The sequence below is a fragment of the Anser anser genome (assembly GCF_964211835.1).
Source record: "Anser anser genome assembly, chromosome: Z".
Classification (NCBI taxonomy): domain Eukaryota; kingdom Metazoa; phylum Chordata; class Aves; order Anseriformes; family Anatidae; genus Anser; species Anser anser.
This window is the reverse complement of record NC_139723.1, coordinates 24,988,754-25,005,728: the sequence shown is the minus strand read 5'-3', so window position 1 is coordinate 25,005,728 and position 16,975 is coordinate 24,988,754. Positions and strand designations below refer to the sequence as shown.

Genomic DNA, 16,975 nt, shown 5'->3' with positions numbered 1-16,975 from the left:
TTGCAGTATGGTCTCTTTTCCCAGCCCATTGGGCCATCCCTTACCATTAGGAGGCAGAAAACTAACGGCAAGTGTACTGCTACCATCTGCCACCGCTGTCAATGTTATGCTTGCCTTTCTTCCGAAGGAAGGGCTCACTGGAATGCTTGGTTATTTTTGACTGGCCACATGGGAAAACAATGAGATATTTTCCATGGGATGTTTTACTTCCAGAAGTACCAGTAGCACAGAACTCTGAAGGCTCAAGGTGTCCCATTTTTGGGTTATTCGTGACACCGCAGGTAAATTCCAGGTGTTCTAAAATGTATTGTGTGATTCCTGAGTATACAGTGATACACCTTAAATCAGCAGTGTTTTCACAGAAAAAATTGCAAGGACAATAATTGCAAGAGCGTGCCATGCTTCAACTAGTCAGTAATGCCCTTTTAAAGGTTACACAAGTAATGAAACGCATTATATGGAAGCAGCGTTTTTTAAACCATGTTAACTTATTCTGATACGGAATAAGCTTTTAAAACTTTAAATCAGTTATTTATATTTAATGAGCTGTATTCAGGAGAAGAGAGGGTCTTATTGTATTGGTCTGATTGATCACCAAAGCAAGGTAATTCAAAGTCAGGGTTGACACCGTCTGCCAGAAGTTGCCATCATTCTACAGCAGTTGTTTCATTAAGATTCACCAGAGAGGATTTGCCGTGATTCTGGAAGACAAAAAGAATCCCAAATTTATTGTACAACTTTTTATACAGTGAAGAATTTTCTGGAGTAAATTGAGCTTTTTATGCATTAGTCTATTTAATATTATTTTAATTGAAAATTAAATGAAACTACTAATAAGTAAAAAGGAGGAAAGCATGTTAGTGAACATGTTTGTATTCATACTAAAACTTTAACATAAAGTGCCTAGGACCTTATTTTGGCTCATGAGAACATAATTCAACATTGTGTTACCGTACCATACATGTATAGCTCGCTGCACATGTTATTGTGAGTACAGAAAACAACCACATTTCAGATGCTGTGGTACTTCAGGTGTTGTCTGCATAATTTATTGTTACGTTGTGTCACCTACATCTCTGTTAAAGTGTCTACTGGATAAGGTTTAAGGCAACATAAACAGGAGACATCTCTGAAATACTTCCAGACCGTGCACTTTACCAGGATGTATTTTGGTAATTTTTCTCTAGGTGTAAACATTTTATCTTACTGCAGGAAAATATATCCACAGCCATTATGGAAAATTTTAATGAACAGAAAAATAAAGGATAGCAACAACAACAACAATAATAATACTACTTACATTCTGATTATTGAATTTAGAGCATTCAGCATCATTCTCCCATCCATTAAGTTAGTGTGATTAGGAAATTTACATACACATTTTGTACGTACAGAATTGCTTATAGTGGTAGTTTTTTCGGTAGGTGGCACTCTTACCTATGAGTCAGCGCAGTGTCAGTGCTGCAGCTTGTTGGCATAGTGGGGATGAGGGAGGGAGAGTACTGCAAGTGATGCTGGGCTGTTTTTGATGAAGTGTAAAATACTGGTTTATTAGTTACAGGGGCTTTTGCAGTCATAGTTTTTACAAACGACCACCTGTTACAAGTTTTGCCAAGTTAGCTTAATTAATGTCCCACTGAAGGATAGTTCAGGTTTGGTCTCCTATATAATTTGCTAAATACTAATACTTAGTACAGATATGTGCTGTAGTAATGTAGCTGCAGCTCCCATTAAGGCCCAGGATCCAATTGGTTTATGAACTTAAGGCCACATGAAAACAGCAATTCCATAGATGACTTACAGTCTCATGTCTTTTATCTTACATTTTATTATTGAATGGTTGGTGGTCAGAAGTTCTATTTGCAAGCAAAGTGAAGTTTTTATTATTGATGGTATTTGAGACACTGCTTATTTAACAGATAAAGAGATTTCTGTATATTATTGAGATACATAGTCCTTCTCAAATACAAGACATTGTACATGGTAGAATGTTACATCTAGTGTATTTGATATGTTTATATACAAAACATTTTATATAACTATACATAATAGCTGTTTTTGAACTCAGCTAAATGTTGCCTAAATGGAAACAGTGTGGAAGATAATGAAAATATATGGAGATAAAAAGAAATTTTAGAACTTATGTCGTGTGGTGTTTTAGAGTCTCTGTTACATCCCTGTGACCCTGTTGCTGAATATCTTGTAACTGGTAACATTTTTGCTACTCCATCAGATGTTCAGTGGTCATCAGCCGCAGCTTGCTACATTTTTTATTTTTTAAAGTAACTAGCAAAATTTACGAGTATAATGAGATTGGTGAAGAGAAGATTAAGACAATTGAGGTTGTTTGGGTATGTGCATTCAAAAGTTTCATGGCATCATAGGGTAATTTTGTGGGTTTTATGTCGTTAAACTCCAGAATCCCATGCATTAAAGTCTGTTAGTATCAACAGAAGGGAAAGGGAGACTACTTGGCAATTGTTGTATATAACACGACCGATTGCTGGGGGAAGGATTGAAAGTTAACACTTAATTCTTAGTTTAACACTGGAAATTTGGAATGCAGAAGTGCAGAATCTGCCCTGCATACATGCTGAAATTCAGTCCAGTTTCACAATTTGGAGCTTATGCATTGTTTTTGTTTTTTTTTTCTTCAGGTCTGTTTTTTTACAAATAAAATCATATTAAAGCTCTTAAATTGCATATACAAATATTAGTTAAAGATGTCCCATAGATTTCTTGTAGGTACAGCTTATTTGCTCTAGCAAGCAGAATATGCAAGAAGGGGAGATAATTGCTTCTTTTTGTTGTGCATAAATGAAAATATCACTGGTGGTTGTGAAGTAACTTACTTAAAACCAAAGTTAATCTTAATGTAACTGTGTTTTATCTGTATTGCATTGCAGAGATGGTGAGCTGAGTTTGAGTAGATCAATGATCAATAGCTCTGATAAGATAATCGGAAAGGGTGGCTCTGCTATCTTCCAGCATTCTGTAGAAGGTTGGAAAATCAATTCTTCTTTGGTACTGGAGATAAGGTAAGTTTTTTAAATAACACACAGCTCATTTTGTATTACTGTTGCCTATAATTTGTGTGGTCTAGAAAACAGTCATTTGATTTACTGTTGGAGGTGGATGTTTTATAACTGTACTTACTTAGGGTGCAATGTTAAATGCAACTAGATGACAGTGGACTCCAAAGTAAAGCCAGCATCTGGCTGCGTCAGTCAGACCTTGAGGGCAGTGTCTACATTACGTGTGCTGTGTAGAACTCTTTTGCAGTTAGTGGTGAGAAACTGGCACTTTTAGGACGTGATTTTCTCTCATTCTAAAGGCCTAAAATAGGGCAGATGGGAGTGGTCTGAAAGTACCTATTTTTCTTCCCTGAAGGAGAGCTTAGGTAGATGACTTAGATGTAGGAGTCAAGAGCTCGGACATCAGGTGCTGTGAATTCAGCCCCATGTGCAGCTGGTCTAAGTCACAAGGTCAGACACTGGCAACACCAACATCTCATGCACTTTTCTTTTTCTTGGAGTCAAAGAGGCGAGAAAGAGCCTTTGGCTTATGCTGAGGGTAGGAACACAGCAGAAGAATTAGAGTGGTAGTTCTGATGCGTCATAATAGAGTGGGTCTATCCATGTTGGGGCCTGAGGGGAGAGAAAACAGAAGCCTCCTAGTGTTGTCATCATACCTTCCTTGTCTTGATCAGTAAGGTGGCCAGTGGGAGAAGTGTGTGGGGCAGGGGTCAGCAGTGTGAAGGGCTGGGAGTGAGATGTGATAGAAAAGAGGCATTTTTATTTCCAATTGGTTAGCAGAGTAGACTTGATTTTTGGAATATTAAGATGCTGAATAGGAATTTGATCTAATTAAGAAGTAGTTTCTGTCTTTTCTCTTTCTACTTTTTTTTTTTTTTAATTAATGACATCTTAGCCAAACCCTTAAGCAGGCAGTGTTTCCATTTACAAAAGCAGGGCTTCTCTGAATGAAGAACTTGAAGTTTTTGGTTTTTTTATGACTACCATTTATGTTCTAATTCTAAAACAGGTAGAACATATGGTTAGCACAGAAATTACTAATGTGCAAAGGGGTAGTAAAAAGAGCAAGTGGAATACTTGTCACCCCATTCTGAAAGTCTTGTGCTATGATGGAAGAAGTGCATCCCCACTGTGACAGCAGAGGAACAGCGTCAGGTATGAAAAAAGAAAGGTGAATAGGCACTGAATTTTGCTCCTCTTGGTACTCTGGAGCCTGTAGCTGTGCCTCAGCTGTCTGTCAAGAGCTCCGTGGTGCCCTGTGGTGTCTATCCCCTGGACTACGGGACCCTTGGACACCCCACTGCTTCCCAGGCACTTGGGGTTCCTACTGGTGGGGTTCCTGGCAGTCACCCTAAAATGCAGCTGAAGTGCACTCCCAGGCCTCAGGAGTTTTTCCCAAGAACGTCTGGTTGGTGTAACCTGTATTGGTCATGACGTAACGGTTAAGTTCTGTTCCAAAGGTAGCCTGGGAAAGATATGCACATTTCATATACCAATAACAATATTTAAAAATTATATGCATGTAACTGACAGTTTAAGTTGGAGAAATAGAGAGAACTTCAGAAGAACACTGTTGAAGTTTCAAATCATATGTTATAGTTTTGACAATTAGAGGAAAATAGCACACTGGTTTACTTTTGAAGTAAACTGATCTGGAATCCACTGAGAGACTGTAAGTAGAAACAGGTAATAATTCTTCTCAGTCATTCCTTTTTTCTTTTTTTTTTTTTAAAAGTATCTTATTTCAGAACCATTTAAAACAAATACACCTTGCTGCTCAAGGCAAACAAACAAGTAAAAATAATACAACAGATTATGGATTAACATTAAGAGAGAAAATGAAGCTTTGGTTATGCTCATTTTTCACCTGTTTTGGAAGCAAAATATATTACTCAGACAAAGGGGCAAAACAGTGGAGAGCAACTTAGATTTTATTTTATTTTATTTTATTTTTATTTTTTTAAGCCTGTACCTACATGAATATCATCTCAGTCTACCAAAAACATGAGTTTCAAAATCAATACTTTTTTCCTTCCTGTTGGAGGGTGGGAAAATTCTTTTGTTTTATAAATAATTAATGTATTGTGAAGAAGCCTATGATGTGATTACATGGTGTTTTTAAAAAATGGTACAGTGAAGGACGCTTTTTGTCTCAGTAGTTCAGAGAAGAAAAACATATATCCTGAACATTGGTTTAAGCAGCAAAGGTCCCATCAGTTTAAAGACTTTCTCTGTAACAAGAGAGCATAAAGCTTTAGTTATTTAGAGACGCTGCTAGTCTCATTTTGAGATGAAATAATGATCATCATTAATGGGGCAGAGAGCCTGTGTTTCCACTGAGCCAGTAAAAGATTTTAGATTAATGTGAGTTAGGGACAAAATTTGGAATACAGTATATGAATGGAATCAGGGCTACCAACCAGTCCTGTTTTCTTTGCTAACTTATGTAGCATATTCAGTTATGGTATTCATCTGTGAGGGAGGGAACTTTTGGTGTGATTTCACTTGAGGAACCCCTTCCTTGTGAAATATGTTCCATTCTAGATGCTGACTAAACAATGTTCATTCTTCTTTCACTTTAACAGGAGATTTGCTATATACCTTTCTTCCCTGTCTCAGCAGTGAGAAACATCTTAGCTGTAAATATTTTTATACTTACAGGCCTATCAGAACTAACTTCAAATGTAGCTAGCAATCTCCTAGAGTGCTCTCACGGTTCAGCTAACTGTTCTGCCCTCCCAAGTACGTTGCGTGCACTGTGTAGACCATGAAGATGATTCACATTCTATTATAGCAACTGTTAATGTGAGCAGTGATAGTCTTGTGGTGTGAGGTTCACCTCAGCAAGTAATGGTAGGAGAGAAACTTTTTTTTTTAAAAAAAAGCTAGCATCTTTTGAATAACGTACAAAGAGTTATCACTTCTTAGCAGTGGAGACATAATTTGTGAAACTGTTAGTATGTAACCTAAAGACATTTCATAAAACTTGTAATCATCCGTAGATTGCAGCCACTTTATGTCTTATATCAGCTTGACACCCACAACAACTATTTTAAAACATGGAAAATATTTGTTAGTGAGTTTTGCTTTGTGCAAGGACCGTTCCTTAATGGTATGTCTGGACATAGTTGTCTGCTAGCGGGAATGTTAGACTGTTATTATTCTGTGGTGTTTTCCCTGTTGACCATGGGCTCTGTTTTTTGCTCAGGTTAGTGACCAGTTTCTGTCAACAGCAAAGATCCTATGAATTCTTGTCCAGGTCAGACGCAGTGAGAGTCAGTGAGTGAAAAAGCTTCTTTTATCACCTACGGGAGCATGACAAGGCTCCCCTGAGTTTCTAATGCCTCAGGATGTTTCTGGGACTTTGCAGCCAGAAGAGACTGGGGAGTGTAGCAGCTGTTTTGGGAAGGCAGCAGCCCATTTTTGGAGATGCTAACCAAGCATTAGAAGAAAATGCTAGGCTTTCTGTGATTGAGATGGGAATGGTGGGTATCATTAATTACTAGAGACTGTAGCAAAGTTGCTGCTTTGCCAGTCATGATTGCTCTAGTGGGAGAGTGATTTTTCCACCTGATGTTACCTTCTGACTGCTGACAACCTTTTTGAAAAATAATTAGTAATTCCTGTGCCTATGGGAAAAAGACTGCTTGCTCTGCCTCCTTTCCGTCAGAATGATTTCAGGCATGTGGAAGAGAGAGAACCCACCTTCTGCAAGATTTTATGTCTTAAGTCCTTCCTACTTTCTGTAGCAATGTGAAGGTTTTCCTTTTACAGAAATTGGGAAATTTCTGTGGCATTAGGGGTTGTGCTTTCAAAGGGGAGAGATGTGTCTGAGACTGTAAGAATCCACCTCAGGAAGCCTACCAAACAGGACTGATGCTAGCACATCTGTGAGCTTTGTGAACTGAACTACAGTTTGAGGTTTCAGTGCTCAACTTTCTTCCACTTATTTTTGATTAAATGTGGGAATATGTTTGTGTTGGAAGGAACAGATAGATATTTTGAATTGCAGGAAAGCAAAATGAAAAACCGATGCTTAGGGTGTATTCATTGCTTTGCAATGTGAGAGAGAACTCGATGAGTGGAAATTTCCTGTCAGAAATGTGTGAGAACTTGTAAGATGCAAACAGTGTAACTTAAAAAAAAAAAAAAGCAAACAAACAAAAAACACAAGAAAAAGCACATGTGACTTCCCCTTTAGAAGGGTTTTGATTATTATCATTGTTTATCTTTCAAGTGAATAGGAAACAGCAATGTTAAGTTGCTGAAGTGCAAGCAGTAAAGACTGAACTGGCAATGGAGCAGTGAAATTGCTTGAAGCATTTGGATGAACATTTTAGGGCCAGCTGTGCTGTTTCCTTCAGATCCTCTGCATCTCTAAGATGTGCAAACTGGGGCTTTCCAGTCTGGTTTAGTCACAATAAACCTTAAAGTTTTTTCCTCCTCAGTTTCTTACGTCAACTGAAAATTCAGTGTTTTCTGTCAGTTGGGGTGGTTAACTCCATCGACTCCTTTCTTCTGACTCCAGCTCCCTTTGACTCATTAAAAGCTGACATATAGCTGGTCTTCATATGGTAAGCAGCAGTAGTGTCATGCTGTGTTTAAGAGACCACTTTTCTTTTCGCTGGAAATCACTGAAGATTTGTAGCTTGATTAGTACATGCTTCAGCTACAGAAGTGACCTTTCTGGTCAAGGGAGAGCCTGGGTACCCTAAAGGGCATGAGGAACTGAGATGGAGTCAGACAGCAACTGCCCATAATACAGCACTTCTGGTGGTGTGGTCCTCCAGGGGCTGGTGATTGCCAAGAACATTTCCCTGGTTACTTGCAGTTATGCATGTTTTTTAACAAACCCAAACCTTTGAAAATTTTCAAAGTTAAATGGAAGGAAAAGTCTGCAGTGACTTCAGTGGGACATGGGAATGTCCTGAGGATTTTGTATGTTTTCTTGTACCAAAATAAATAAATAAATAAAATAAAATGAAATCAAAAGAACCCAAAAAATCTAAAACTTGAAAAGCCTAGGTTCAGTTTAAGAGAGATATGAAATCAGCACTTTAACAGACTGTTTAGCTACTATCAAAATGATCAAAACAATATTTAGAAATTGAAATAATTATTTATGGTTAGTTGCCTTATAAAGCAAATAAAATCATTTGGATATATGTAATTTGTTTAGTTAGCATGTGAAAAATCTTCCATGCAGTTGCATGAAGAGCATATTCAAGAATCAGAGCTGCACTGTTAAAGCTGGTTAAAACTCCTAACTGTTCTTAGTTTGTTAGGGGACTCATTGTGATCAGTATGCATTGAGAGAGCATAAAAAGGATGTCCGGGAGAGGAAAGATAATTAATCAAACTGAACTATTCATTTTTTCCTTTTACAAATACAGTTTGGCTTTATGTATCCGTTTCATTTTCAGTGCTGAAGGCAAGCAGAGAGTTGGAGAGCACTGCTCCTTTGGGACAGGATTATTTTTAGTGTTCTTGAATAAAAACAACAAAACAAGAAAGAACTCTGCGGTAACACAAAGCCACAGCCTGCCCTTGTAGATTGCTGCAGCTCCTGTTTGCCTCCTGAGGCGACAGGGGGTCTGCGAGTGCTCCTAAGTATGTTCTGGCCAAGGAGGCTTGTGTAATTCTCTTTAGCCTAACTGAAAGGGAGTTCTAAGAAAACGTGTTCAAGGGAAGCAGCGTTTCATTGGAAAAAAAGTATATTTTACTTAGGTCATAGTTCTCGGTGATATCAATGGCTGAGAGTCACCTTCTGCCCTCCATCTGGGGAATGTGAAGCAACATCAGGACTTGCAAGGGTTAGAGTAGAATCTTTGGAAAACCAAGTTGTTTAAAAGGCCTGAGTAAATCAGTTGGAGAAAGCCTGCAGGACAGCAATGAGAAGGGTCAAAGACCTAAAACAAATACCTGTCCTTGAAAAGAAGTGGTTTTTTTTTTTGTTGTTGTTTTGTTTTGTTTTGTTTTTTAAGTTAGGTGGCTTCCAAGCCTCAGTTAAATGAAGGCTGTTACCAATAGTAATGAGAAATCATCTGTCATGTACAAAGTGAAAGGAAAAAGAACAGCTGCAGTTGTTGCAAGAAAGCACTAGGAATATTGTGCTCCGATAAGGATAGGGAAGCTGTGAAATAGGTACCATGGAGAGTTTGCTGAGTCTCCACCACTGGAGAGGCTGTTAGGAATATGTTAGGTAAACATGGGCCGGCCTGATGTTGATAAATGTGTATCTTCAGCAGGGCAGGGTGTGGACTAGGTAGTTGTTAGTTCTACTCTGTTTCCATAATGTGGTGGGTAGTGAGCTAGCCTGGCTTCCTGGATGCTGAGGTTGCTGGTCAGGGGCTTCCCCAAATGGCTGGAGCTCCTGGCCAGACAAGCCCTAGTGCTCCAGCATCAAGGCATTCCGGAACTGCCTTGTACAGAAGGAAGGATTTTCCCAGGAAAAGTGGAGACAGAGTTGTGGCCTATTCTGGCTTGTACTGAGAGGTTGTATGTCATTGCTCTTGAAAACTGCTAGGAAATTTATTTGCAATCCTAGAAGCTAAATGTTTCAGTGATTCTTTTTTTTTTTTCCTTTTTCTGTTAACCACGCAGTTTGGAGGCAAATGAACGTGAGGCAGCCATTGCCTCGTGTAGTTCAAAGAATACAAAATCAAACTAGAAAAATGCATGTAGGTAGAATAATATCACCACTTTGACCCAGAATAATACACTTTATATTGTTTGGAAAGCTATTTGATGAAAATGCTGTTAACATGTACTTTATTGGATAACCAGGAGTTGTATTCGGTATTTAAATATTATGAACATCTGGTTTTGGTCATGAAAGAAAAATCCCAGGCCAACCACAGGTTGTGACACTATGTTTCTGTGAGTCATGTAAACATGTTGCAAACAGCTGCTGGGCTCCAGATAAGCATGAGCCACATCTGCCTCACTTGCCCACAAAGGGCTCAGGCCATGCCCCAGGTATTGTTTTATTCATCAAAATAAAACTTCAAGGCTACCTCGGATAAAACAGTTTCTTTACACATTCTAGCTTAAGGTTGCAGAGACTCCATCTATTTAACACTTTCTCTTCAAGGTTCACTAAAAATCATGCTGTTTTTTTCCTTTCTCTAATTGAGCTTGCTTTTGAATTTTATGCGCAGCAGGATGTAAATTAGCACTTATTTTGAGTTATTTTGTTATATCCATTTAATCAGAATAACCTTGTTGTGCTATTTTCAGGGCTCTGTGCCCTGGAACAGAATAGATGTTTAAACATGTTTTTATTATTAACCATAAGAAAGACTGATTGAAACACCCATGTATGTTTCATACTTTTACGTTTTATTATATCTCTTAGTTTATTTTTTTCTCTCAACATTTATGTGAAAACGGGAAGTACTGCTATCTCCATGGTACAGATGAGTCAGTAGCACAGAGGAACTTAAAAACAATAACACGAACATCTGCATTTATAATCATATTTCTTTTAGTATTAAAAGATACTTGGATACAGCCAGGTAATTACAAATTTTAATGCTAGCATTGTTACACATCTCTTAGTGACACTGTTTCTTATGTACACTATAAAATCTGTGCACTCAATTGAATGTGCTAATGACAACTTCAGGTTAAAAATATAGGAGACGATACTGAGATTCAGTGACTTTTGCCCACCTCAAAATCTTACTGAAAAAGAAATTCATTAGACATTTTGGAAATTGCAGCCCTGTTTAATGAGTGCTAATTAATAATTCTAATCACTTACAATACTCTTAGATCGGGCAAGTCATTCTTTCTTACTTTTTTTTTTTCATTTTGTAGTCATTTCTATATCTGTTGCAGAGTACCCACAAAATGAACTTATCAAACCCATGGGGATTTTAAGTCCATTACACTTACAGGCTGAAATGAAGTCGTTATATTGCTTTACAGAATACCTTGCCTGGCCTTTTACACTGTTTGCTAAAAGTTTTTGGTACTCGCGATTTTAATATTCTCCACCCTTCTCCATTATTCTGAGTCCATTGTATGCTTCAGTGAAATCTGTCTTTGCTCTGATGCTGCTTCATTCATACATGACAGCTGTAAAAGACAGCTCAGGCCATTTTTTTTTCCCCCTTGTCCTCATGTAGGAAGTGAGAGGAAACACTTAAAAAAATATATTTTTATCGTGTTTCACTTCCCCTGTGGCTTTTAAGGTCAATTCCAGAGTGAGTGCTTTGTGGAACTGCAAGGGTTAGACTTACTCTTCCCTCTTAAGGCAGTGACACAAGAGCTGGCTGGTGGGCATGGTGTGTACCTATAGTTCATCCCTTTTCACGTGAGATTATTTCCCCTTTGTCTCTCAGTGGGTGTTGCAACTGCTGGAGTGGCATCTCTAGTTATCTTTTCCTGTTTTGATCTGCTCTAAGGAAGTTCTGCTCTAAAAATTGATTACGTAAAAATAGCATTGTGTTACTCAACAGATTTTCTATTCTAAATCCCATTTTACCTGCTGACAGCAGGGGAAAGTGTAAAGTTACTGCTCTTTTTCTTGTCTTGCTAGTGTTGCAGAGACAAAAATTTCTATTTGTATTAACACATGGTGATACCCTGCCTGAGTTCAACATGACCTGTCTGTTCCATATGTGTAGTGGACTTAAGTGTGCGCTTAAGATAGGTGTGATGCTCATGCCTGCTCACAAACGTTCATGCTTTGCAGAGCAGAGGTGGGCACAAGTGCATCAGGCTGTGCTCATTTGCAATCCTGAGCTAACAGTGGCTCCTGCAGCTCTGGCCTGGGGTCTTTCACAGAATTTTATCCTAGGGATAGACAGGTACTGCAGCCTGCAGGAGACTGCCAGTGCAGGTATCAGTCTGTAAGTAGCTGCAGTCATTAAGAGAGTCTTTTTGAACTGGTGTACTTAAAGTGCTTCAGCTTTTACCACCCCATAAGCAGGTACAAATTACCAGGATTTAACTTCCTCAGCTGACATTTAAGTATGCAAACTTCACCTGTTTGCTGTGCACTGGGACTATACAAATGCTTAATTATAGTGCCACTTGATCTCTGGTAGCTTGTTAAACCCTGTTATCTTGATCATGTGTGTATGAACCCTGTTAATAGTTTAAACATTTAATGGCAGAGAAGCAAGCTAGAGGATCAAGCTAAACTGATTTAAAGCAATGATTGAGTTCCCAAGAAGTGTTTCTGTGAGTTCAGGTAACAGCGTGACTAGACGTTGAGCTGCAGTAGTTTAATTTGCAGCGTGTTTTTAAGCTGATTTTGCTTAAATCAGTGTAAAAGACAGTAGGTGTTCTTACTTCCAGTTAATTAGAATAACTCTGGCTGAACTTCAGTTAATTAGTAGTAAGTTTATGTTAAACTCAGTGTGTTGCTCTTATGGTGTAATAATGAACTATAAGAAAGCAGGGCCATTACTGAACCAAGCAGATTTGAGAGACATGAGATTACAGCGAAACATTTATTTCCAAAATCATAAATACATCATATTTTTAACTGTCATGTTTCTATGAAAACAAACTGCTGTAGTCTTTTTGGAAATAGGTGAATATTCCAAAGGTTTGTAAAACATTAAAATAGTATATACTGCCTAATTTTTAAAGTCATCTTCCCTTGGTCTCCCAGTGCTTTCATCTCTATGGAGGGATTGAAATTTTTCACTGCAGTATTTACACATGATGTTGTAACCAAGATTTTAATTCTGGAACAACTTTTCTCTAACTCCATTCTAGAATATGGGATGTGACCTTAGTCTGTCTGATGCTACCTTCTGCATTGTGTTATATGCTCTGTACAGTCTTTGTTATTATTAGATTAACAGTGAATTCTGGGTCTTACCTGTGCATTTTTTTTTGTCAACCCAGAAAGAGTATACTTCGATTCTTGGATGCTGAAAGAGATGTCTCAGTGGTCAAAAGCAGCTTCAAGCCAGGAGATGTAATCCATTATGTACTGGACAGACGTCGCACCCTAAATATTTCTCAGAATTTGCACAGCCTTCTCCCTGAGGTTTCCCCAATGAAGAATCGCCGATTTAAAACCTGTGCAGTTGTTGGAAATTCTGGCATCCTTCTGGACAGTGGGTGTGGAAAAGAGATTGATAGCCATGACTTTGTAATAAGGTGAGTTTTCTTCAGCTTTTGATGATGCAACCTGCTCTGTTTCTTGGTCAAAATCTGGGAGAAATGCTTTAACTTCAGATACACATTATCTGAAAGTACTCAGAAATTAATGTGAAACTGCATCCTTCACTGTGGGATTCCCCAAATTTGAATATATTCCTGTATTTTTTACAGAAGGATTATTTTTACAGTGAAAGTAAAACAAGAGGCACACTTGGCTAGAGGAGAGAGATTCATGCTACTTATTTTTGCTGCTTGATTTTTATTACAAACAAAATAATCATTCTTATGGAAGCCATGGTGAAATAAATGCAAAATGTTCTCTTTATCAAAAAATATATATATATTTCTTAGCTAATTGAGATGGTTTAGTAAATTACTACATTACCACTGTGCATCATTGGGTAAAATTTCAGTGTTATGTATTGATGCTGACCAGACAGCTGCCATTAAGGTAACTGGAAGCCACACGTGTAAGTTTTTTTATGTTGCTCTAGAAATAAGTTTGGGCAAAAAATGTAGATATGCTTCACTTTTTGTTCATTCATCTGTGAAGTTTGGACAATGGAATACCAGTGGACTTCACATGTAAATAAGAAATGAATAGGAGTAACTGGTTTCAGTTAGAGGAGGTTAGGCAAAAGATAGTTCCCCTTGATTTTAGAGCAAAAGTTTCCATTGGTTTGCTATGAGAAGGGTGGAAGGGCAGTATTAGAATACAATATGGAAAAGTAACCTGTGATAACAACTTCTTCTCACAAGAAGGAAAGATGGTAGCAAAAAAAATAATAAATATATATATATATATATCTCAAAAGGATATGGAAAAGAAAAATTAAAGATTTTTCACTACTTAAATCAAAATAGGTTATTCACTTGAAAGTTGTATTTGATTTGAAAAGTATACTAGCAAATGGCCACTGAAACAATAGCAAGCCACTCTTTCATTTTTTTAATTTTTTTTTTGCTTGTACCAGAACTGGTCTTTCAAATTAGCACCATTATTGCAGAAGGAATCCACAAATATATACTACATTTTTGAATAGCTTTTACCCTATGGCATGGTTATGTACTTTCTTATAGGTTAAATGTAATTCATTTAACAGAACTTCAGAGAAGTTAACACACTTGATTTTGTAGAGGAAAATTTCTTTGAGAAGGCAAACTCAGGAATGCCATTCAGAAAGTATCAATTCAGTATCAATTCAAGGATGTTCTTTTACCTAAATCAAGAGTTAAATTTCATTGAAGTTAGATGCATATTCTTCCCCATGTTTAACTAGACATGAAGCTAGGTGGTGATATCTTGGGAGACTTTAATTAATTTAAACCATATGGTGTAAAGGTAAGATTCTCTAAGATCTGTGTATGAATAACGAAACTTAATAGGAACATCAGAAAGTTACAGCTGCAGGTCACGGTTTTAGACTTGAAAGATAAAGCATTTGGTGTGTGAGTAGGTAAAGCAATCAGTATAAGAAGTAGTGAGTCTTGAGGATAATAGCACATCTTTGATACTGCAGTCTGTAGACAGTTTTAATACAGTTAAGGTTTTGGATTTACAAATAATACTTTGAACATCACAAAGTTCATCAATCCGCCATGGTTAATCTATATAATAATTTATGTATATTTGGGTGGTATATGACAACTGTTCAAAGTAAATAGCAAGAAATGTATTTGTATTCCAACTTGAAGGGAAAGGCAAAGCATCCTTCAAAGTTATAGTTTCCTGTATTCCTCTTCTGTTCAAAAAAAAAAATTGTATGCTTCATATGAAACCAAATGATCTAATAGTACCAGTGCCCTTCATAACCATTTACCTTTGGCTGTTAGGATTCTGGTATTAAATTGTAGCATGGCACACAGTTGCTCTTTTTGCTTTCAGCTAATTTTTCTAGAATTAAAATGCAGTTATTCTACTCACCACCTGACATTGTTCTGAAAAACAGTTAGTGTACATATACAGAAAATCATGAGTGCAGCCAGGTGTGTAGAACAATAAACAACCTTTATATAGAACCTCATGATGCTGACTACATTATGCCTAAGTGCGATGAAAAGTATGCTATGCTATTTTGCTTAAAAATATAGTCCAGATGATTTTGATAGTATTTTATGTTCTTCTCTAATGAAATCTGAAACAGAAGTACATGTGTTTGAGAGAGAGTTTCTTCTTAGAACAGGAGCTCTAATGCTAGATCCAACGTGAATAATCCCATTGATTTCATGATTAAAATGATGTTGAAGGTCTGTGATATTGAAAAGGACATGGTAGACATCCAGCAGTAGTTGCATTAAGGTACAATAAACCCCAATATCCTAAATTTTAACGTTTCTATAAAGATGATATGAAGAAGTTAGTAATAAATAATCAAGACAGAGAATATATTCTTTTCCAAGAGTAAAGAAGGTAGTCAGTACGTAGCGTTTTGCCAGATGCTATCAGGCTTAAATTAGTGTCTTGAAAGTCATCCAAAGTGCTAATAACTGGCCATCTTTCTTTGAGACATTCCAACTTTCTGTTTAACAATGCTTCTCAAAGAACAGTGATCCAACAAAGACACAAGATAATTAGAATACTTCAAGAAGAAGATTTAAAAATAGACATCTAAACTAGAGGCAAATAATAAGCATGCTTGCAATCCAACATTTGACAAGTAAAACAATGCAAGTCTTCTTTAGATATCTCTGAAAGTGCATAAATAAGTCATTTTTGCAAGTGAGGTAATATCTTGCCAACATAAGCAGATTTGCTATATTTACTGAAGATTTTAAAGTGGCCTTTTTTTAGTCACTTGGTCACATAGCGTTTTATTTTGTTCTCATGGCATCAGAAATCAAGAGTCTAGGGACATGTCTTCTGACAGGATAAAATGGATTAGTTCCACAAGTTTAGTAAAGCCATGCTTGTTTTGACAGTAGAAAATGTGAACCATCAAGTTAAAATAGGAAACAGACTCTTTGCTGTAAAAAAAAAAATAAATAAATAAAAAATAAAAAAAAGGCGATGACTATAAACTTTCCTGTTTCTCATAACTATTTCCTTTTACTGTTTTTTTTTTTTATTTTGATACATGTTGATACTATACCCAGAAAAAGTTCTGAAGCATTCTAAAATCTGACTCCATAAAGTAAATTAGAATGAAAATATAAGATAATTAACCTGACTACACTCAAAATGTATGAATGACACCGTTCTTTTGCAGCAGCTGTTTTTCACATGGTGTTGTTTTCAGCTGCTTCTTGTTTCAGCAGCTTCTTCTTTAGCTGTTTGGTCAAATATATAGTGCTCATTCTATCTGAGATTTAAATGAGATAAGACTTACTCTCCCATCGTCTCCACTTTCTAGTGCCGGAACTCTCAAGCCAGGGCTCTGCCATCTGTGTTACCTATTACAGAACGGATGAGCGTATAGTAAGTGATGAGAGTAACAGATGTCTAACAGATGAGAGTATAGTAAGTGGTACATTTTGAAATGCAGTAGTTAAGTAGAACTTTCTGAAAAAGGAAATTTTTTTAGATATGTGACGTAAAACAATAATACTGAACATTGCCAAGTAATAATTTTCAGATTATTGGAACTACTTCTAACAGCCAAGAAGTAGCATAATAAATTCAGAAATACAGTTCAGCTTTTGGTTCTGATTCAAATGATGCCAAAGATCAGAGGAAACATATTCTCCCTGCTCCTTCCCTCATCTCCACTTTCCTTCCCTCCCTTTTTTTTTTTCTTTTTTTTTTAATTTGGTGTTCATGACAGGAACTTTTCAAAGGCAGACACGAAATAGAGTTACAGAGTTTTTTTTAGTTA

At 37.0% G+C, this 16,975-nt stretch overlaps 2 protein-coding genes across 2 annotated transcripts in view; one reads left to right on the top strand and one right to left on the bottom strand.

Annotated features, from left to right (window-relative positions):
- The window catches only part of LOC310889101 (uncharacterized protein), a 112,054-nt gene that overhangs the window by 35,199 nt on the left and 59,880 nt on the right, over positions 1-16,975 (bottom strand). The gene's annotated exons all lie outside the window — the stretch shown is intronic.
- ST8SIA4 (ST8 alpha-N-acetyl-neuraminide alpha-2,8-sialyltransferase 4) overlaps positions 1-16,975 on the top strand; it is a 58,314-nt gene that overhangs the window by 2,089 nt on the left and 39,250 nt on the right. Inside the window, exons 2-3 of the mRNA XM_083817287.1 lie at positions 2,907-3,038; positions 12,903-13,160. Coding sequence (XP_083673413.1) covers positions 2,907-3,038; positions 12,903-13,160 — 390 coding nt within the window. The remainder of the gene's footprint in view (positions 1-2,906; positions 3,039-12,902; positions 13,161-16,975) is intronic.